We start from the raw sequence: 23,208 nt of genomic DNA on the forward strand, positions 1-23,208 counted from the left end.
AAATATTTCTATTTTTAAACTACTACACACACACACCACACACATGCAAAAGCAAACACGTATAAATCAAAAGTAAAATTGAGCATTGATTCATTCAACAAAATATTATAAGCAAAAGCAATTTGGTTTTTTAAATGCAATTCCGTGTAAAGATCAAAGCGTGTTAATCAACAAGCAACGAAAAATTTCAACAACGCGTGCGTTTTTTATTACTTTTAGCTACAATTTCATAATGTGTGCAATTATTAAATAAATTCAACCAAATTAAATATAACAAAAAAATAAATATACAAATTGTATGAATTAAATACAACAACAAGCAGTTCGCACTGTGGGCAGCAGCAGAACAGCAGAAGCAGAAGCAAAAGCAGCAGCAGCTTTTGCTAGAACGAGAGGCAAGCAACAAAAGTTTACACGCATAAATTGCGTAGCAAACTGAATACTGAACAAATTCGAGAAATACGGGCGGACAGGCAGAAATACACATGCTAAATAAGCAGCGATAAATTGTAAGTACAGCTAACAAATATTACATATATTAACATATACATATACAGCAAGTGGAGGGGCTATGAAATGTTTCTTTCAATATATTTTATATAAAGCAAGAATCAAACGTTAACTAAATCTTCACGCTGGACAATTTACACTTTCTTCAAACAAAAGACACGTAAAGAAAAACGTTACAAAAGTCTAATGTGTGTGTGTGTGTGTGTGTGTGTGTGCAAGTGAATAAAAGCAGTCTAAGCATTTATGTATCTTTAAGATTCTTTTCGCTTTTCTTACGCTGGGGCCTTTGCAGGCGCCAGAGAAAGTGAAACATGTAATTTTTGAATGTGTGTGTGTGTGTGTGAGTGTGTCGGCCTACAAACAAATTATACGCTATATTGAGTGAAATCGTAATGAGTTCAGAAATTTCTTAAATGCACGACTGTCCCTTTTGGACAGCCGCAAGCGAGCACACAAAGTAATGATAAGAAAAAAACAAAAAGAAGCCGAAAAAACACACACACACACACACATAAAAGAGTAAGCCAAAGCGGCATTTGGATTGAAGTTGTTTTACTTTTGAAAAGAGTTTTTATGAGAACTGAGCAAAGCTTAACTAACTTTAAGCATTTGTTTTTACTGCTCTAAAGGGTAGCTGCTAGTCGTGCACATCCTTGTTTTTGCTGTAATTACATGCCAAGGCAGGCAGCTAAAATGAAAAAATGTAAAAAGCAAAATAAATACGCACCGATAAAGATACAGATACAAATACAGCAACAGCTACAGCTACAGCAACAAGCAAACAAGTACAGTATGCAAGATGCAAATATAGGCTGGCAGTCAGTCTGGCAGTCAGTCTGGCAGTCAGTCAGGCATTTATACCAAATATGTGCATTTAAGACCGAAAAGCAGCAGCCAGAGGAAGTTGCAAACCGAAATGTGCATAAATAAATTCCAACAATGGAGCTTCGAGTTCACATTAAAATCAATAAACATGCGTTTAATTAATGTAAATGTTTATTAAGGTAGTAGTATATGCTAACCAGTCTTCCTTGCTCGCCTGCTGCATATTCATGAACTCAAAACTTTTAGGGACAGCTCTGCATTGAGTTTCACTTTTCGGCCGAGAGAGTGAGCGAAATGAAAAGGAGGCAGCGCCATAAAGAAAGCCCAAGTACAAGCTGTTTGTTCTGGCATTAAGTTCGGGCACAAATATGACCCACATAGAGTGCATTATCATTAATTTTTACGACACTTCCAGTATGAGATGCAGGCGTTCATTTAATTCATTTGCAATTAAGACTTAAGCTCGCTCAAAATTTTTCCAAACTATCGAAACATTTCGTTTTCATGCTAACTGAAAGTTTTTTTATTAGCCAAGATTCTGTTTCCTACTTCGATTTCTTCGTCTGTTGTCTTCTTCGCCAAAAAAGTGAAGACACATGCCTTGGCCTATACACCTGTAAGAACGTTGCGGATAAAAGGGTAGAAGAAGCAGCAAAAAAGCAAAAACAAGAATTGAGCGTGCGAGGGATAGAAAGAGAAAGATTGAGACACGCAGAACCCGAAATCAGCAACAACAACAAATAATAAAAACCAGATTTACTACTAATTTAAATTCTTGGCATACAAAAAATAACAAAAACGCTTTATAAAAATAAAAACAACGTAAGCTCACTAAAAAATTAAAAATTGTGTTGCAAAATGTTTTTATTGTCAAAATACAGGCTGCAAAAAAGTTTAAAACGCCGGAAAATACAAATTTTATATTTTAATTCAGAAAAAATAACCAAGTCATGCTATAAACCAAGCACGTGTTCGATATATTTATAGCATAAACCTTATACCAAACTATTGAATGAGAATAGCAAACAAAATTGTTCAAGCCATTGTCAGACTATTATGTTAATTTCCAAACAAAAGCAACAACAATAAGAATTAATTATGCATTTATTTAAAGCATATCAAAAGCCGTGAGCTATGACCAAATTTTAACATGCATATAGTAAGCTTATCTACACAACACACACACACATACAGCTGCATAGTGTATCGCTTACATATATTAGTTATACGCGAAAACCTCAATTTGAGTTTGAAAACTGAAAGTTGGCCTAAAAACACGGTTCAGTTTCCAAGTTTTTATAAAGTTTGGCTAAGCAATTTGAATAAGGGGCGTGTGGCGAGCGTTAAATAGAAATATTAACAAATTAAAGAAGAGTTTATGCTATTAATTATTTGCTTAGTGGTAAGCAATAAATGCTAAGATTAATAGAACTTTAATTTTGATTTTTTTTATAATTTTAGAAATAAATTAATAAAATAAACTTTAGTTTAGATTTTTTAAACATATATATGATAGGTTTAATTTAAATGATAAATAGTTGATACGAAGCTGTATCAATTCTTCAAACTTAGTGGTAAATGATACAACTTTCGATTAATAGAACATTTATTTAGATTTCTTAAATATTTTTCTTTATGTATATTTTAATTTGTCGACGCAGATAATAGTTTAAGCTTATAAGATGTTAAAATATTATCTGTATTATCTCAACATGTTCTAGTTGCAACCATCTTCAACAAGATAAGCCGAGAATGGTCCCATTTCCTAATTAAACTATTTATTAAAAGTCAGCAACACATTCGAGCTCTTTACACTTACATTGCTTAGTCATGTCAACAAGTCTTGTACATATAGTTAACATATATAGCAACTAAGAGAGTTGTATATCATGGGGAATTGTGTATCTTGTAACTACGCCGCATTCAGTGCGAAATGTAAACGAAGCTGCGTGCAAAATGCATGAAAAACAAGCTGAAGATACAGCAAATGAACAACAGCAACAGTTGAGATGCTGCAGAATATTTTATATTGTAGATTGTTGATTGTTGTTATTGTGTATTGCGTGTTGTAAGTGATTTTAAAATGAGCAAAGACGCAACTTAAACGTGCCCTCAGCACAGTTACACACACACGGACACATATACACGCATACTAATGCATATGTATGTAGTTGTAGCTATAGCTGGTTTTTGTTGACAGCGCAAGTCTTTAGCAAGTGATTTCAATTTAATTGACAGTCCTTGAACTTGACTTAACAACAACAACTTAAACTACAATAAGAACAACAACAACAACAGCAGCAGCAGCAGCAGCAGCAAGAAGAAGAAAAACCGCAAGCCGGCATTTCAATATGGCACACAGCTTCCTCTCTTGTCTCTCTAACTGCTCTCAGCTATTTCGCCTTTGCTTCAGTTTTGCTCTCTGTCTTTTTTTTACTAAAATATTATTTTACTTTTTGTTGTTGTTTCTTGTTTTTGCAAATTCTCTTTGTGTGTTTCATACATTATTCAAAAATCAATTTTTGAATTGTTTGCTTTGCTTTTATTTATTTTTCTGTATTTTCGTTGCGTGAGTTAATTTGTTTCATGGGTTTTTTCTTGCTCTTGCTTCTGTTGTTGTTGTTGTTGTTGTTGTTGCTAATTTATGCGTATTTAAACGTTTTGTGCCTTTTTATGTGACTACATACATATATTATATGTTTATGACTGCTCTGTTTTTATACTATAGTTGATTTCTTTTGTTAATTTGGGTGCAGTTATTTAACAAGATATTTGGCATTTCATTAAATGTTGATTTAAATAAATATACATAAAGCAAATAAGTTTAATTGCAATCAACTAAAAATCTACTATATAAATGATTGTTTTAATATTTAACAAAACATGCATAAGCATTAAATTATTTCAACACGCGAGAGAGTAGAGAGAGAGAGAGAGAGAAGAGAGCACAGCAATTGAGAGAGCAAGGCGTGTCAACTGCTTTTTGGTGACTCTTGTCTTTTTATTAAACATTTTTTATTTGATTTTATTTTCATATATTTGTCATGTTTTCTGGCAAATAAATCTCACAATATATACAAGAATATTTATTTTGAAAGCTTGCGTACGCCAAGTATTTCGCTTGAAACAAATTACAATAGACAAATGATTGTTTGAAATATGTTTATTAATTTTCTAAAATATACAAAACTGCGCCACACTCGAAGCTTATCAATGAACGTGTGCGTTGTGGGCTTAGAAACCTTAATTACTTTAAAGTAGCAACGCCACACGTGTAACGCATACAAAAGAGAATAAGCAAGGGAGAGAGAATGTGCTCTGTAGCTATAAAGGCAGGCTTATAAAAATTCAATTATGAGTCGGCAAAGTTAGCTTAACAACAAGCAAAGCAACATTGGCAACTATGGTTTCAGTTTTCTATTTTCTATACCTATAACAATGCCAATGCAGCTGTATGTGTGTGTGTGTGTGTGTGTGTATACGCCCCGTGGGCTCTGTAGCCAAGCCAAAAGAAATAACAAGCGTGAAGATAAATAGCCGCAGGTGACAAAATAAAAAGTCATAAAAACACAAACTGAAATGTAAATGCATAACTTGATATTCAATAGATAAACTGCTCCAGAGCTAGCATAATAAAAGTAAATGAAATCCACTCAACTGTATATGTGTGTGTGTCTGTGTGTGTGTGTGCACAATTTTTTGAGTCGAAAAAAAACTTTCACCCGCAAATGATCTATGAAAACTTTCGCATTCAAAGCGTTATCGAGCAGCCTAAAAAATAGTTATAAAAAAATAAATCTATTGCCCAAAAACTTATGCACTTAACTAAGTAAAACAAAGCGTATATTTTAAATAACTAAAGCAATTGAACTCAAAGAACTTATGCGGCTTATGAAACTTTCACAAAAAACGAAATTCAAGTTCATGGCAAACGCAATTGGCAAAGCACAACCAAAAAAGATTAGAAATTTTATATGCACATGGTAAGAGTGCCCTATGTGCTTGTGTATGCGTAGCGAACACGCTGCGTATACTTGATGACGTTGCGTCTATCAAAGAGCGATAAGTAAAAGTCAACGCAACGTAACTAAATCAAAAGGCAAGAACAAAAATGCGTGTGCGTAAGCTTCACAGACTACCATAAGTATATAAAAAAAATATATATATATATATATGTATATATGTATGTTTTGATTTCTTTTTCTGTGTCAATGAACTCATGTGAACCAAATTCTGTGACTCTTTCATTTATATTTTTGATTTTGTTTTAGTTTTATTTTAGCCGCTGCCGCTTATCTTATAAAATATTGCGTAGGCAGCGCCGATCGATGTAAAGAAAAGTTGCTGTGATAATGCTAAGATTTTTATAGCAAGCTAATGGTGGGATTCAAATAAATGCTGCGGATTGCGCTGCCGCTTGGCGCGTGCGGCAGATTAAGATGATTAGCAATAGATTAAGTTAGTTCATTTATGCTGCTTACACTTTTTGTTCGATAGTGTAATATAAATATTGCTGAAAGCTGCGAAAAAAGTCCCCAATGCTGTTCATCCCCTCGAGCTGACCTTAGCTGATAAGCGAGCTGTGATCCCCGTGCAAAGTGATTCCCATTTATGCGCTCGCTTGACTATAAAAGCTGCAAGGGCCGCTCTGCAGCAATCACAGTTTAAATTCACAACTCAAAGCACTCAAAGCTCAACAAGGATGTCTGCAATTAAATTCAATCTGGTGCTAGTGCTCGGCTGCTGTCTGCTGGCGCTGGTGGCAGCTCAAGCTGCGCTGGAGCAGGAGTCGCTGCCTTTGCCGCTGCTGCGTCAGCGTCGTGAGGGCGGCTCTGTGGTCATCACGGCCAGCAAGGATCGTGAGACGGGACGTAATGCGGGCGTGCAATATAATCACAATCTGTACACAAGTGGCGATGGGCGTGGCAGCATTGACGCCTATGCCAATGCGAATCGTAACTTTGATCACAATCGCAATGATTACGGTGGCGGCATTCAGGGACGCTGGCGCTTTTAAATGACAGGCAGAAAGGACTTAACATATCAAAATTATTTAAATACAAAAATAAAGTAAATTTAAAGATATAAAATTCTGTATACAATTGCTCAATGCTTGAGTGCAAAGCCAGCGACGAGGCAGCGACATAGACTCGTCACCCAAAAGTCATCAGAGTCATTTCCCTGGGGTTCAATGCACTCGCTGAGTGGCGACGTCGAGCGTCGACAGTTGTGTAACCAATAAAAAGAAAACGAATTGATTCTGTTGGCGTGCGGGCGTGGCTGCCACAATCAGCGGCACTTACAACTATCCATTGTTGTTGATGTTGCTGTTGCTGTTGCATGCACTTTGGGGTTGCATTTAACGATTCTAGAGAAGCTCAATGGGCATTGTGGCTACAAAACTATTTCGTATACTCGCATGAGGGTTGCTTCGAATAGTGGGCGCGTCTTTTGATTGCATGACTAACGGTAATTACTTTCGCTTTTAGCTGCACCAGCTCAGCTGGCTTGGCAATCAATAAATATAAAAAGAATGAAATGTGCTTGAACCGCTTGAACTTTAGATACTTTTGTTTATTTTTGGGAAAGTGTCCAGGAAAGCCCCCGTAGACTTTCCATTTTCATTTAACAATAAGCAATCAATTGTGCGCACAGAGCCAAAGCTAACGATCTATTAGAAGAAAGTAAAAATAACAAAACGCAATGCAACGAAACGAAATGAAATGAAATGAAACGCTGCTAAGCACAATGAGTAGGCAAAATGTGTCACTCCCCGTTAGTCCGTCCGTCCGTTGTGACTGACTGTCAGCTGTTGGGGCGAGAGAGCAGCAGCTGCTGCTGGGTGAGAGAAATGGGAAAATCCGTGAGTGCTCAACTGGTTTTCATTTTCGGCTTGGAAAAACCAATACACAACATTGACAATTGCCCAGCCACACGTTTGCCATTTTTAGTGCCACAGCCGCCGCAGCAGCAGCAAATGCAAAAACAAAAAGCAACCACAACGACTGCATCATAATGAAAGTGAAATGCATTGCGCAGATGGCAATGGCAGTTAACACACACACACACACACAACACTGAGATGCAAAGCGATTAGCCCTTGCTTAAGGCACCCCCCCCCCCCCCCCCCCCCCCCCCCCCCCCCCCCCCCCCCCCCCCCCCCCCCCCCCGCAAAGAGCTGGCAGCGCAAGTAAGTCAAGTGCAGTTTGCCCGTTAGCAGTTGCAACATGCCACACATGCCACTTGCCTGGAATGCCACTGCAACTCTTTTTACCTTTTTTTTGGTCATTTGGGACTTTTGTTAATTTGACGCGCCAAAACAATTTGCAGCGAATTCAAAATTATTGTCATACGCTAATGTTACTTATTATACAAATGTATATACCATATATATATATATGTACATAAGATTTACATATGTCCAATGTCAGCCTCAATTGAAGGCCGCTTGCTGCTGCGGCTGCTGCTGCTGTGGCAAGTTTCTCTCTGCACTTTGTGCGTTTATCTCAGTCAGTGCCTCAAGTTGTTGCAAATGCATATGCACCCATGTATATATATGCGTACTTTAGTCTGAATGGAGCATTGTGTTATTGGTTCAATAACATGCACACAACTTGACATTGAGACTGAGCGTATGAGGCATTGCTTACTCACAGAAGTCGATAAAGAAAACAACAACAACAACAACTTCGCGCTTGCAACAGCATTCATTCAATAGCAACCGAATATGCAGCAATATGCTGCTAAAGTCAGATTTATTATATAAAAGCTGGCTTTTCATTGAGAGTCAAAAGCTTCTAGAACTGTTATAAAACGCTGAAAATTAAAATTGGAAATCAATCAAATGAGAAATTGTTTAAAACAATTTTTTTCAATAGCTTTATAGCTCCGAATTAATAATCATCTACAATTCTTAATAGTAATTTATTTGAATAAAATTCGTTGAGAATTTTTACAAGCTTGTGCAAATTTGGCATTAAGTTATTCTCTCACAATCGTAAGGATAACAGAAAAAAAAAAATTTACGCAAAAACAATGACTTTGATAACAAAAATGGGCATGCATAATAGTATGTGCATGATATTAATATAAAGTAATAATATTTCATACAAAGAATGTAAATAGCAATATTAAATGTACCAGGTCGGACTTGGGAAATTTATAGGTCGGAACCTTGGAAGGCCTTTTTATACACTGTACATTTTTGTACAAAAGGATATGCATGAGTTGTGCAAAGTATGTAACAGGAGAGAGCGTGCAGACCCACAAAGTTATATATATTTTTCTATGATCAGCAAGACAAATGAGTAGATATCGCCAGTCCGTCCGCAAATCGAAAATACAAAAGCAATAAAAAATATTTAAAAATTGAAAAAATTTCACAAAAAACGCTTGGCATGTTTGTGCGATGGCTAGTTTGCTCAATGTTCTACTCAAAGTGATATAAAAATTGGTTGCGCCCAACTTTAAATTCGTCACTGTGTTTTATTTACTTCCGAGCACGTGCCCATCTCTAGTCTATAGCGACTAAAGCAATCATTTATACTTGATAGCCAATAATAAATATATATAAATAAATGCAATTTCTATATTTCTATAGGGTATATCCCAAGCATCTTTTGCTGCGTCTTACACACGAAACTGAAACTGAAATTCGCCTGTGAATTATAGTTGCATGCATTTCTCTTGCAGCTTAATCATGTCACAATAAATTAACCTCTATTTGTAAGCCAAATGAATAATGTGAGTAACAGTGGGAACAAGCAGCAGCAACAGCAACAACAACAACAACAACAATTCACTTTTTGTTTTTGCTTGTGTGTGTCGGTTACATTTCACTGATTTTGAAAGTGAACGTTAGTTAGGCGCAGGCGGCATTCAAAAATCACGACTCTGTGTTGCCGCGCACAGTGGTGCAAAGGCTATGAAAATGCGCCCGTTGATGTCGCGTGCCTGCAGCCAGGTCCAAGTCTGTGTGCAGTTTGCAATGCGCGAAAAACAAAAAACAAACAAAAAACTAAAAATAAAATAAATACTCAACCCGTCTAAAACAAGTTGTAACTTGACCCAAGTAGTTGTTGTTGTTGTTGTTGCTGCTGCTGTTGTTGCATGTTGTATGTTGTTTGAATTGACTGCAGCGTGGGTGAAATTCAAGACAGATATATGTATAGTGTGTATATAAATTTTCGGCATCGTGTCGCTGCCGTTTTTACTTTTCCCACTCGCGCGCGCAATTGCTAAGCAAATCAAGCAAATCGTGGGTATTTCTACTTTAAAGTGTTTCGCTCTCCGGGTAGTGAGATATCTTTGCGGAATACCCTGTAAAAAGGAAATGCAGTTGAAGCAGCTTAGGCTGCTTTCAAATCAAACACAATTTTATATAAATAAGACTACTTTAATATATTTAAAAATACATAAAAATCTTTTAGTTAGTGCAGCTGCATTTCGAACACTCACATAAGTTATTTTTATTTTTTTGGCCATTTTTTCTTTTATTTTTGGGGCTGGCATATCTCACGTTTGAGTTACATATTTGTAGCGTCTGCGAATGTATAGACAAAGACACAGACACAAAGACATGGCATGGGGCATGGGAGACTGAGCGAGTGCGTAGGCAGCTGCATCAGTTTGACCCAGTTTTCGCTTTTCTTATGCACCAGGCAGAGGCGTCGCCAAACGTCGCATTGCATCGCACACTGCGCTTTGACTTTTTATTTTTCCATTTACTTTGCTTGAAATTGTTGCATTTGGCCAGGCTCGTAAATCGCTCAATGATGCTCAATCAATTTAACACACATTTCTCACACCACACACACACACACGCACACACAGACAATCGCAGTCGTTGCCTTGCCACGCCTGGTGGCACTTATTCAATTGAATGCCACGTAACTTGTGCAAGCAAACGAAAATAAAAATTCCTACTAAACTAGTTTTGTTGCAATGTTCTGCTGCTGCTGCTGCTGCTTAAGTGTCTGTCTTGCTGACAATGTTGACAATTTGCAGCAATTTCTATACATGCAACGCAACATTGTTGCGCCTTCGCAAATTAGCCAACACAATGAGGCAAATCAAGCGCAGCGCTGCACTGAATTTTGATTATATAAACACTCGTGTATTTGCAAATTTATGCGTTCTACTGAGTACAATGTGGCGTATACGTATTATTTGGTATTGCGTATACGACATGTGCGCTGTTGTTCAATTTGTTGATGTCAGATTTTTATGACTTGCAATTAACTATTATTTAAGAACTAGTATTACTGCCTAAACAATTTAAGACAAAGCCTAAACTTTAACTTCATAAAAGTCAAAGTGAATTATTTCCAGCAATTTGTATAACATTATCGTTCAGCCATAAATTAGCGGTAATAAAATTCAAATACAAATTCCAATAATTGCCAGTGGGCTGGTCAAATGCCAGACACACACACACACACACACACATACAAAAACTAAAGTAGGCTCGTCCACAAGTCAATGCACTATAGCTGACGCTTTATAAGGAGCTGCACTCATCTCTCTCTCTCTCTCTCTCTCTCTCTCTCTGTCTCTGTCTCTTTCTCACTCAGCTGCGTGTATTTTGCCATAAATTCATTTTCCATGGCAAATAAATAATTTCATTTTCATTTAAGCTCAACGCTGGCGTCACGCTGCGCTGCGCTTAGCAAAAAAAAAAAATAAAAATAACGATTGACAGCTGACAATAGCTATTTTTTTATTGTTGTTGTTATTGCATTTCACTTTCACTAATTATGTCATAATAAAAGCAAAAGTCAAAGCCTTGTTAGTCTATGCAGACATAACCTCAACAATTGCTAACATGTCTAGACATTTATGTAGATTTTTATATTTGGAAATTGCGCAATAGACTTTCGTGTAATTTGAGACTGCCTAGCACTCATCCCTTTAAGCTCTGTCTAGTCACAACAGAGAGCAAAAGCTTTTTCTTTGGGGTTTCTAGGGCAAACAAATTGCGGCGCAGTCGCACTATTTATTTTGTTGTCGTAGGTTCTAGCTATAAATATGCTAAATATACTACTAAATGCATACAACATTTAATATTTAGCGCATAAATCTACATTACGCTTGCACATTTTTCAAATGTTTAGCTTTTGGCAGCAAAAAAAACTCTTAGACTGCCAAAAAGGCAGCAGCTGTGTCTACTACTATTTTGCTTTGGCTACAGGCAGCAAAGCGCAGCAGAAAGTGCAAGTTTAGCGACTGCGCTGCTGCTGCGTTTGCTCTCAGCAAAGTCTTGTAACGAAGCTTTACGTGGTGCTCTCTCTCTCTCTTCGCAGTCGCTAACAGTGGCCGCTCTCTCTCTCTCTTCTGTAGCTTCGTGGTCAAAAAGAAATGTAAACTAAAACCGGCTCTGCAGTGTATGTATTGGTTCGGTGTTGCAGCACACGATTGTTTTGTTGTTGTTGTTGTAACAGCAGCAGCAGCAGCAACTGAAATTGAAACTGAGACTGAGATTAAGTTTAAAAAGAAACTTGTTTTATGTTGATGCAATGACTGCAATTGACGAGCCAACTGTATGTGCGAGCGAGATAGCAACACTCGCTGCAAACGATTTACGAGTGCAGCCAAACTAAATGCATGTGTATGTGTCTGTGTGTGTGTGTGTGTATGCAGAGTAATTAGAGCAGTTGACGTTGCCGTCAGCGTCGCCGTTGGCGTTCGCTTTAACGTTGGCAGCGCTGCAATTTAAAGTGCATTTAAAGCTTTGCGCTTGTATCTGTATCTGTGTCTGTGTCTGTCGTCTATGTGTGTGCTTTTTGTTGTGTGACTGACCTATCTCAATGCAATGCTACTTAGGCTGCTTGCTTTTTCTACATATGCAGGCGCAGAGAGCGTGAGAGCGGCTGCGACTGCGAGAGCGCAACAGACAGCTGCTTCTGCTGCTGCTACTGCCGCTGTTGCTGTTGCTGTAATTGCGTTCACATCGATTTTCGTTGCAATTGCTTTTGCATTCATATTTGTACATATAACTTAATTATTATCTTTAATTAGATAGATTGCAAGTAATTTAAAAAATAAAAATATCTTTAAATGCATTTTTTTCACACGCAATGCAAGCCAACCCGACTGCAGTCAACTCAAGCAACGAACTTGTTTCAGCGCTGATCAACACTTGTTTTGCTGTTGTTGTTTTTGTTGTTAATCACTTTGCCTGTAATTGTTATGGCCACTTGACATGAGCTATGATGCTAATTGTGTTGTTGTTGTTTGTCTTTTACATTGTAATATTCATAGCAAGTTAAATTTACATAGTTTGCTAATTACACGTGGCTGATGTGTTTAAATTATAACAAATTGACGCACTTATTATTAAGTATGCATATTTATAAAAATAGCTTTGAACAGGATTTAAAATTAAATAAAACAAGTCAATAAAAATAAAGCTATGCATTAAATATATAAATTGTTGCTCATATTGAAATATATTAATATATTTTTAAACGACTTAAATATTTTTAAAAATTCAACAAACATGTTATTAATCTTTTTTACTCTTTCTTTGCAGTGCCACGAAATGTCAACTTTAACTAAAAACAACAAATAATTAAGTAAGTAAAAATATTTTCATGTCAAGCGTGTAGAGGGCTCAAGCCTTATATGGCCAACAAATTATTTAAAATGTAACGCCATAAAAAGCCACTTGGCGCTTAGCCACAAAATTCACATGAAAGTCACAAACAACAATAACAAAAGTTTAACAAGTAGAAAGACAAAAAATTATGAAAACCGAAAACAAAGCTGAAAGAAATAAATAAATAAGAGGCTCACGCACAACACGTAAATTATGCACAGAATTTTAAGCAATTCAACAAAAAATATATATGTATATATATATATATATATATATTACTAAAGGCAAGCTAGTTATGTGTGACGGAGCAGAGAGAGGGGAGGAGAGAGAAAAAAGGGTAGGTAGGCAGTTCAGCTAAGTACTTTCATAAACAAATAATGATGGATAGAGAGAAAGATGGAAGAGACTTGTGACTTTGACTAGAGACAAGTGCTTTGATATTCATTATGAAGTGCGGGCAGAGCTACCTAAGATTTCCAGCCAAGACCACTTGACACTTTGAGTATATATATACACACACACACACACATACATTTACATGTGTAAGTAAGCTATGTGTGTGTATGTGCTTGACTACAAACTATTTGAATGTGCGTCAAGCGCTTGGAGCACTTGGCTGCTTTTTATGCAAAAAAAGAATCTTAGGACGGCGCTTGAGCATGACTAAGTGCCTCACACACACACACACACACACGCATGTATGCGTACTTTAATTAGGCGTTAATTATAAAAATCAATGCATATCATCTACGCGTATTTTCTGCCAAATTAGTGCCCATCAACGACTTTGGCTCTGACTCGAACTCTTGACAGTGGCAGGCAATTTATAAAACTTCAATTAGCGTTATAACGGTACTGTCTTTACATTTAAGGCACGTTAACACCTCAGTGCATTGCAATCCCTGGCCCAAAGCTGAAATCAGCAGCTCAATCAATCAGACTGCAAGATTCTCTTTAAATTAAGCATTTTTATTTTGGGCCTTTTGAAAATGTCAGACGTTCTTAAGTCCTTTCAATGCAGCACACTGTCTGCGAAGCTTTAAAACCATAAAATTCATATTAAAAGCAAATTAAAGCTTCATAAGCTTACGCTCTTGCCACACTGTGCAACGAAATGACAAATGTAAAGGCAAGAAAAAAAGGCAATCGTCTGAAACTTATTTCGTATTTGCTTTATTTTTTTGTCGGCTATATGCTTAAATAAATTTGAACATCTTTTTCCTCGTTTAATTTTTTTCGCATTTATTTTTTTCGCGTTTATTTTTGTTGTTGCGCGCACGTCAGCGCCATGTTAAGATCTTCACGCCAGATACTAACTACAATACAGAATTGGAACGTTACGAGCCAGGTACATAGCCTAGTCGCAGCCGCAGTCGCAGTCTCAGTCTGTTTGCTCTCAGGGGGGGTAGGGGGGAAACCAATTTAATGCAGTTCGCTTAAAATGCATTTTTGATTGCATTTCATTAGCTGCTGCTGCTGCTGCTGCTTGTTGTTGTTAGCATATTTTTTGGCAAGTTGATTTGGGGTTTTTATTGTTGTTTTTGGTTTACGCATTTCAAAAATTTATGCACACTTGGCTGACTCTTCTTTTTATTTTCATTATTGTGTTTGTTAATTTCTTATTGGCTTTCGTTTCATTTCTTGGCTGCGGCTGCTGTTCTTGCCTTTTTACCTTTTTGGCATTTTTTAACAAGCGCCGTCAAAAGGAAGCTTGTTTTTTTTTTTTTGTTCTTATATTTTATTTTGGTGTTCTTTGTTGTTGTTGTTGTTGTTGGTTTTTTAAGTGCGCATAAAGAAAAGCAACTGCGGCGCGCAAAATAAATAAAATATATATGCATATATATGCGATATACCAAAGCCATGTGCAAAAACTGTTTGACGTTCTGTATAAACCAATACACTTGCAAAGCTTTGTATGCAACACTTTTTGGATAACAGCAGGCGTTGTTTACTCTTTCAGCGCATATTTGCACTAAATTTTTGTTGCTTGAAATAATATAAAACCGCAGAGCACTAGCAGACGTATATCATATTTAAGTATGAGCTTTATAGCTTAAGTAGATGCAGAGATCTAACACCGAACCATTTAAGAATTATTCCAGCTAAATTGCGCACTCATATTTCATTAGTTTAGTTGGTTTTCTTAAGTTATTTAAAGTGTATACAACATTTCGTTGCATGGAACGTATTTTCTTTACTTTCCTGTATTTGTATTTTATTTACTTGCAAGTTAAATTTTGTTGTTTCACTGTGTTTTGTTGTCGCTTACATCTTTTTTTATATTTTTTTGCCACACCTTTTTGTCAATGTGCCATGAATCATGTATACATATGTAAATATAATGCACAGAGCATTTAAACATGCGTGTTCCACTTTAAAAACCAAATCTACAGTCGCATATACAAATACATACATGTCTGATCAGTTGTGTAGTAAGCGCAGAGCTCTAAATTCATTTTTTATATAACGTTGTTTTTTATGCCGATTTTCATCAATGGGATTTGCCATAACTGCCATACAAAATTTAAGCTCACAATGTAGATTGTCAAGACAATAATGCGCAAAAACAAAAAATAAACAAAAAGTTTTTAATGAATCACAACAAAACCAAGCTCAGTATATATATTTTTTTCTACCACAGCGAGACTTTAATTGTTTTGTTATAAGCACAAAATATTAAATACATAAAAATATATATATTTTATATAAACAAATGTTTGAGCCACTGAACAAGTCGAAAACCTTTTTAGCTGCCGCTATTTTTATTTTATTTCATTTTTTTAGGTTTGGTTTTGATTTCAGCTTATTCAGTGTGAAGGTCAAAGTCAAGGCGATAAAAAACGACTGTGAACTAGACTAGTAGGAAAGGTCATGACTATAAGCTACGCTGTAGTGCAAATTAGAGCAAAACTTAAGCAATGTAGTTTATTTTATTTTGAGTTACTTTGTCGTAATTTTACTAAAAGAAAAGCTGATTGCCCCAAACAATTTGCATAGAAGTTTTAACAATTGTTTTATAGAGAGAAGTTTTGCATAATTTATACCCTATACATATGTTCGTTTCTGCAGGGTATCAATAATAAAAGCTTGTTGCTCAAATGGCAAACATTCTGACGATTAGAAACACATGATGACTACACAAACTGAATCAGCTTTGTTTTTTTTTTTATAATATATTAAAGATTATTAATACAAGTGCGATTTGTTAGACTGTATATAATATATAAATTAATAAGAACAAATGCTTAGCTTAAGTAAAACAAAGTCTAAGCAGACTGCAGGCAAGTTCTAAATTATTTTCTATGCTAAAAGTGAAATGTAACCAAACGAGTTTAAGCGCAGACATTGCAAGCAACCGCAGTAACAGCCACAGCCATGGCCACAGCCAGAAGCTTCAGTTACTTTAGTTACATATGTGTATGTATATAAGCAAGTATCTGGCTGATGATCAGCATGATTATCTATATGCTAGTTGTAGTTGCTGCTGGCAATTTCTAGCGCATAGACTGCAATTTACTTTCAATGCTCTGTGGCTCTGCGGCTGGCTCTGTTGCACTTGTTGACTGTCAACACTTGCTTGGGGCTGCTTTGGCTGCTGCTGCTGCTGCTGTTGCCTGTGTGTCTGGTTTGTTGCATGTTGCATGTTGGCATGCTGCCGTAGCTGTTGTTGCTGTTGCTTGGTATGCAATTTGCAATAGTTGCGCTTGCTCTTGCGCAATTCAAATGCGCATAGACACACACCTGAGTCAAACAAGATCGCGTAATAACTTAGTCAGCAGCAGCAACAGCAGCAACATGTGGCAAGCTGTGGCCGAAAAACCGGAAAAACCACACGCACCACCAGCACACCACACCACACACCACACCCCACTCACCACCCAACCCAGGCAGCCACCCCCTGCTTATCATTTTCAGCTCAGCTCAGACTTCTATTCAAACTCTTAGTTTTTATTTATGTATGTACACACACACATATGCGTGTGTGTGTGTGTGTGTGTGTAGAAACTTTTCATTGCCAGAGCAATTGAGCTGCCACTAATCAAAGTCTTTAATTGCATTTATGATGATTGAAAGCTTGTCACACTTTGTTGTCACACTTATGCAACGGCAAAGACAAATTGGTGAGCAATTAACGTAGCTGTGAAACCAAATTTAAAACAATTACCCGGCAACAATGTAGCCCCAGCAGCTAGTAGATACATTTTGTATCTATATCTCTCTATGCACATGTGAGGTGGCTGCCCCCAATTGTGGCACGTTCAGTGACCAGCGTGGGTTCAATGTGCTTTACCTTTAACTTTACCTGTTCCTCCCAGTCCAGGTACTTAGCAGCATTCTCCAAAATACCAACAACAAAAGCAATAGCAACATCAGCAGCAGCAGCAGCAGCAGCAACTGCTTAGGAACTGGTAACTGAGCAGCTAACCAGTCAAGCCCTTGGACCCAAGTGCATAACACTAAGTTAAGCGCATTTGGCTAACAAATAAACAAAAAACCGTAGTCTGTTTTGCTTTTGGCCAACATCGCAGCCCATTCAGTGCTCATCTCAACTTTATTGCCGCTTGTTTTTCTCCCTTTTTGATTTAATCAGCCAATTGTTGACAGCTCAGCAATTAGTTCCAGTTCTAGTCAGCTAGCTAGCTGACCTATACCAGATAGTAATTCAAAAGAATACTTTGTGATTGATTTAAATAAATGCAAAGAATTTTATTTACATTGCACAAGTATTTGCTAATTATTAAGTAGTTTGCTTTATTAATTTAAATTGCTGCCTATCAAATAACAAACAAATATATTTTCTATATTTATTGCCTACATCAGCGCAAGCCAACTTTGAACTTAACACGAACCGCTCAAATTGCTAATCACCTCAAATGTGCGCGTTTTCGCAAGAAAAATTCCACAAGCAACACATAAACAACATTTGCAACAAAGTTTTGCACAAAATGCGCAATAAACAAATCAATTAATTTATTTAAATTAACAAATACACAAATCAGTGCCTAAGTTTCATTATCAAGGTCGAAATATAAATAACCCCGAGCATGGACTTTTAGTTATTTACGGCTGCACTCCAATGTTGGTCATAGAAAGTTTCACTTTCCTTATCGTGAGTGATTTCGTTGATAAGACTCTCAACTGCAGAGCGCACTGCATTATGTGAGAGATAGAGAGTAAAGTCTGTCAGCAGCAGCGCCGAATTTTATATAGGGCCAAAGCTTTTTATAAGCCACACATCTCGAAAGTGTGACTATAATAAAAGCAGAGCTCCTATTAAGATAAAGTGTTTAAATAATTTTACTCAATGTTTTTTGATAATTTAAAATTCACTTTGAAATAATCTTAGCACTCAACCTTGAAGATTTCACGCCATTTATTTTTATAATATTACCAAAAATGAAATAGCAAAAGAAATGCATTAAAATTAAAATCTAATCACTTAACCTTGAAAATTTCTCGCCTCTAATTGTTATTAGTATTTTGACACAGCGCAGTTATCGCCAAAAAATTTATTTGCCAAAAAGATATCGTTTGTTTATTAAGTGTATATAATTTGCTTGCAACAATGTCGTATAATTTTGATATGCGCTCTATATAATATGCAGTATATACAACTAAGTGTGTATATATATAAATATATAGCGCATATATAACTCATTATGTATGCGTGCGCTGCTCGCTGTGGTGTGTGTGTGTGTGTTGTGCATACAAACATGTACATACATGTGTTTCTGTCTGTTTCCTTGTGTGTGTGTTTGCTGATAAGCCGCTGTGTCTCTTGCTGCTTTCAGCTTTTACTTGGTAATTGCTGCTGCTACTGCTTCTTCTTGTTCATTTTTGCTGCGCTACATTATGTGTTGCGATTCTCTGTTTTTTTTTGCAGTCTGCGTTTTAATTCAGTGCTGTCTAGTTGAATTAATAACGCGCCGAAATTATTTAATCAAAGCAAAGTTCAACTGGTGTGTGTGCTTTAAAGTTAATCGCATAGAAAACAAATAATAAAACAAATTTTATATTCAAATTTTTGCTTAAATAGTGCATTTGCAGCAAAGACAATTTTTTGATTATAAAATTCGCAAGTGCTTGTGAAAAAACTGTTGCCTATCTGAAAGGCGCGTGAGTACATTGATACTGAATTTGATTTATGACGAAATTATATCTTGCTCATGCTATGGGTTCATGGCAGAGCCGTCAGCTTTAACTGCTTTACGTTTTACATATTAATAACTAGCACTAACTTAATCCTGGAAAAAAATATTTATTATAAAATACTTTTGTTATGCTAAAAAGTCGATTTGGTCGACTTTTAACAAATTAATTGTGGCTTATCTTTAAAAAAATTATATAATTAGAAAAATGTGACTAAAAACTAACTTTTACCTTCTCTTCTTCTATAGCAAACACTGCCATATTGCAACAAATTAGCAGCTGAATAACTGCACAAGCTGAACAACAACAACTACAATAACCGAAACTACCTCGTTGCGGGCCACAAACACACACATATATACAATTTGTGGCTAACAACTACAACTATAAAGTTTGATATTGCTGAAAACACAAGACCAAAACGCATTTGCCGCATTTTCAATGCACACAAGGAAAATGGCACAAACGACGCACAAGACAACTTGAGCTGAATAAATAGGGAAAGCAACAGGCAGCTAAAGTTGAAGGCTAAGGCATAAGAAGAGGGCTAGCAGTGCAATAGCCAAGCAACAAGTGGATATTACGTATACGCAACGCGTGGCAGTTAGAATGAAGAGTCTTGGCGATGTGGAGGCGCCGCCACCAGCAGCAGCAGCAGCAGCAGCCGCCAGCAATGGCAACACACAGGCAAAACAGCTAAAGCCAAGCAATGGCAATGGCCACGCCCAGTCACATGAGACGCCCGCGAATGGCAATGGCAATGGCCATGGCTATACAACAAATGGCGCTGCCGCAGGAGCGCGCAGAGACTCGACGCAAGCGTTTACACCGCTGCTGGCGCAGGTTGAGGGCAATGCCACGCCCACTACAGTGCTGTACGAGAGCACGCCCAGCAACAACAACGAATGGAAGGCAGCCGAGGATATTCACAACCTAAAGAATGGACTGCTCAGCAACAACAATGGCAATGGTCACAACAATGCACACAACTATGCGCACGAACAGGCGCCACTCACAGGCAAATACAAGCTGCCCGCTGCTCGCACCAGCGAATCCGAGGAGTCGGACTTTGACTCGGACTTGCAGGCGGACAGCTCGGCAGCCAGCTGTGGACTGTTTGGCTGTCGCCCACGCTGGGCGCGTCGCTTTGCCTCGACGCACGTGTTCATGGTGGTGTTCCTGCTCGCCTACATACTGCAGGGCATGTACATGACGTACTTCGTCTCTGTGATCACCACCATTGAGAAGCTCTTTCAGATCAAGTCCAAGACGACGGGCTTTCTGCTCAGCGCCAGCGAAATGGGCCAGATTAGCACCGCCATGCTGTTAACCTATTTTGCGGGGCGTGGTCATCGTCCACGTTGGATTGCCTGCGGCATGGTGTTGTTCTCCATTGCCGCCTTTGCCTGCGCCTTGCCGCACTTCATCTTTGGCGAGCAGCTGATGCAGTCGAGCGTGTTTCTCAAGCCGCAATCGTCGCAGCTGTGGAGCGACGGCATGGGCAATCTTACCGATCCGAATCTCTGCCTGCTGGGCGGCAATGGCACCGCCGCGGGCAGCGAGTGCAATGAGCAGCGTCAGCTGGAGCAGGCCTCGCACTCCAAGATTACGGTCATAGTGCTCTGCATTTTCTTTGGCAGCCTGCTGAGCTCGGGCATTGGCCAGACGGCGGTGGCCACGCTGGGCATACCCTACATAGACGACAATGTGGGCAGCAAGCAGTCGCCTATGTATATGGCGGTTACCATAGGCATGCGCATACTTGGACCTGCGTCCGGTTTCATTGTGGGCAGCTTCTGCACGCGCTGGTATGTGAACTTCACCAATCCGGGCTTTGATGCCAGCGATCCGCGCTGGATTGGCGCCTGGTGGCTGGGACCGGTGGCCATAGGCAGTCTCATGCTGCTCGCATCCATTGCCATGTTCTCGTTCCCCAAGCAGCTGCGCGGCAAGCAACAATCGCAGTCAGCAGCTGCCGCTGTCGCCGCCGCCGCCGCCGCTGCACCGGCAGAGGAGGAGAAGCCCAAGCTCAAGGGTAAGCTGCAACGCTTCTGCCCATTTCTTACTTTTCTAACTTTACTTTTGCTTTAGATTTTCCCAAGACTGTGCGTCGCCAGCTGAGCAATGATATACTCATGTTCCGCACTGCCTCGTGCGTCTTTCATCTGCTGCCCATTGCCGGACTGTACACGTTTTTGCCCAAGTATCTGGAGACGCAGTTCCGCTTGGCCACCTATGATGCCAACATGATTGCCGCCTTTTGCGGCATTCTTGTCATGGGCATCGGCATTGTAATCTCAGGTTTGTTCATACTGAAGCGCAAGCCCACAGCCAAAGGCGTCGCCGCCTGGATTGCCTTCACGGCTTTGGTCTATTCCGCCGGCATGATTATACTCATGTTCATTGGCTGCAGCACCAACGATTTCGCCGGCTACAAGCCAGGCGACGTCAAAGGGTAAGTATGCATTGCACGATTCTCTTTTAAATTCAAGCACTTAAGAAAAATCTCATCCAACAGGCTTACTATGAATGAGCCCGCCTGCAGCGCCGCACGCAATTGTACCTGTGATAATGAGAACTTTGCGCCTATTTGCGGCCACGATGGCAAAATGTACATTTCGGCCTGCCATGCCGGCTGCAGCAGCTCGACGCTGCGTTCCAGCGACAATCGCACACTCTACTCCGACTGTGCTTGCATTCCAGATGGTAAATTCTTATTATGCGTATGCTTGACGTATACTTAATATTTATTCTACTACAGTTGCTGAGGCAGTGAATGGCTACTGTGATAATAACTGCAAGAACTTCATCTACTTTATACTGATATTTGCCATTTGCGTATTTATGCACTCCACCTCTGAGGTGGGCAGCATGCTGCTTGTCATGCGCTGTACACATCCTAAAGGTAAACCACTGATTGTGAGACGCGTTCGCCACCAGCTCTCTGCTGACATGCCTATCTCTTTGCTCTTGCTCTGCTCTAGATAAAGCCATGGCCATGGGTGTTATACAGTCAGCCATTGGCTTGTTTGGTAATGTTCCTTGTCCTATTATCTATGGCGCTGTAGTGGACTCGGCCTGTTTACTCTGGAAGTCAGTTTGTGGCAAACATGGTGCTTGCTCTCTCTACGATGCCGACACCTTCAGGCACTACTTTTTGGGTAAGTTCGTGGCACAGGAACATGAACTACAATTTGTATACTCTCTCTCTTTTTTCGTTTCATTTCCAGGCATTACGGCTGGCATTATGTTTCTAGCGTTTCTAATGGATCTTGTTGTGTGGCGCAAGGCACATCGCATTGATATTGCGCCGGATCATCAGGAAGGTCCACAGGCGCCTTCAACTGCTGGAACAGGCACGCGGTCATTGGATATTAGTGAATCCATGCATGGCAAATCGGATGCTTAAAATAGTTAAAGTAAATATCGTTTTCAATGTCCCACAAGCTTAGCTTGATCTTTAGTGTAGTTGGCAACGCCAACGCCGTTCAAAGACAAAAGCTCAACTTTGCAAAACATTTCCATGGTTCTGAAATATTTAACTTATACATTTTTTTTTTTAATTTATTCTAGTTTGGCTTGGCTATCATACCAAGAACATTTACCCCTCTACTCCCAGAGTGGTTCTAGTGGCCGATCATACTCCACGAAGAAGATTTCCAATAAATGTTTACCTTAATTGTTAATTAGTTATCATTTTGTCTAGTTTGTTAGTCTAGTTGCAAGAGTTATGTATTTAGTTAAGCTAAGTGGCATTTTTGGACGCAATTAACGAGCCAGAAAACCTCATTTAACGTAAACTTAAGCGCTGCATGTTAACTTGTATTCTTTTGCGTAAATCTCAAGCGTTGGGAATTTGTATGTCAACTAACGTTTAACTAGCACTAATATGTAAGGCGCTCTCGCTCTTTTTTCTACAAATGCATGTGTAACTCTTTTATTGAAGATAAATCTACGGAATAACATCTTATGCATGTTTTTTGATGTAATTCTAATGTATCGATTTATATATATGTATACATTTTATATATAATTGCAACCTATCTGTGGTAGTTAAATTTTAGTTAAAATTCAAAATATATGTGTATGTTAATGCATAAGAATGTCATATAAGCAAATACGAAAAG

At 38.4% G+C, this 23,208-nt stretch overlaps 2 protein-coding genes across 4 annotated transcripts; both read left to right on the forward strand.

Moving 5' to 3' along the window:
• Positions 1–335: 335 nt before the first annotated feature.
• Positions 336–23,207, forward strand: LOC108601026 (solute carrier organic anion transporter family member 74D). Of its 3 annotated transcripts, XM_017988903.2 has the most exons (9): positions 336–509; positions 12,866–12,908; positions 19,330–21,116; positions 21,173–21,536; positions 21,600–21,787; positions 21,843–21,986; positions 22,066–22,242; positions 22,312–22,500; positions 22,655–23,207. In XM_017988903.2, exons 3-8 carry the CDS (start codon positions 19,691–19,693, stop codon positions 22,488–22,490), a joined length of 2,478 nt encoding a protein of 825 aa, XP_017844392.1. In that variant the 5' UTR covers positions 336–509; positions 12,866–12,908; positions 19,330–19,690; the 3' UTR covers positions 22,491–22,500; positions 22,655–23,207. The 3 variants fall into 3 exon arrangements, with proteins under 3 accessions (XP_017844392.1, XP_017844394.1, XP_017844393.1); XM_017988905.2 differs by lacking the exons at positions 336–509; positions 12,866–12,908 and adding an exon at positions 18,861–18,891; XM_017988904.2 differs by lacking the exons at positions 336–509; positions 12,866–12,908 and adding an exon at positions 18,980–19,048.
• LOC108601027 lies at positions 6,010–6,376 on the forward strand. Its single transcript, XM_017988906.1, has one exon. It carries the CDS (start codon positions 6,038–6,040, stop codon positions 6,350–6,352), a length of 315 nt encoding a protein of 104 aa, XP_017844395.1. The 5' UTR covers positions 6,010–6,037; the 3' UTR covers positions 6,353–6,376.
• Position 23,208: the final 1 nt, after the last annotated feature.

The sequence above is a fragment of the Drosophila busckii genome, chromosome 3L (assembly GCF_011750605.1).
Source record: "Drosophila busckii strain San Diego stock center, stock number 13000-0081.31 chromosome 3L, ASM1175060v1, whole genome shotgun sequence".
In the NCBI taxonomy this organism is placed as follows: Eukaryota; Metazoa; Arthropoda; class Insecta; order Diptera; family Drosophilidae; genus Drosophila; species Drosophila busckii.

Bases quoted from the DNA above. Each gene is read 5' to 3' on its own strand.
- LOC108601026 (XM_017988903.2), top strand. From the start codon at position 19,691: ATGAAGAGTCTTGGCGATGTGGAGGCGCCGCCACCAGCAGCAGCAGCA. The intron at 21,117-21,172 runs GTAAGCTGCAAC...CTTTTGCTTTAG, and splicing joins GGAGAAGCCCAAGCTCAAGG to ATTTTCCCAAGACTGTGCGT. The intron at 21,987-22,065 runs GTAAACCACTGA...GCTCTGCTCTAG, and splicing joins GCGCTGTACACATCCTAAAG to ATAAAGCCATGGCCATGGGT.
- LOC108601027 (XM_017988906.1), top strand. From the start codon at position 6,038: ATGTCTGCAATTAAATTCAATCTGGTGCTAGTGCTCGGCTGCTGTCTG.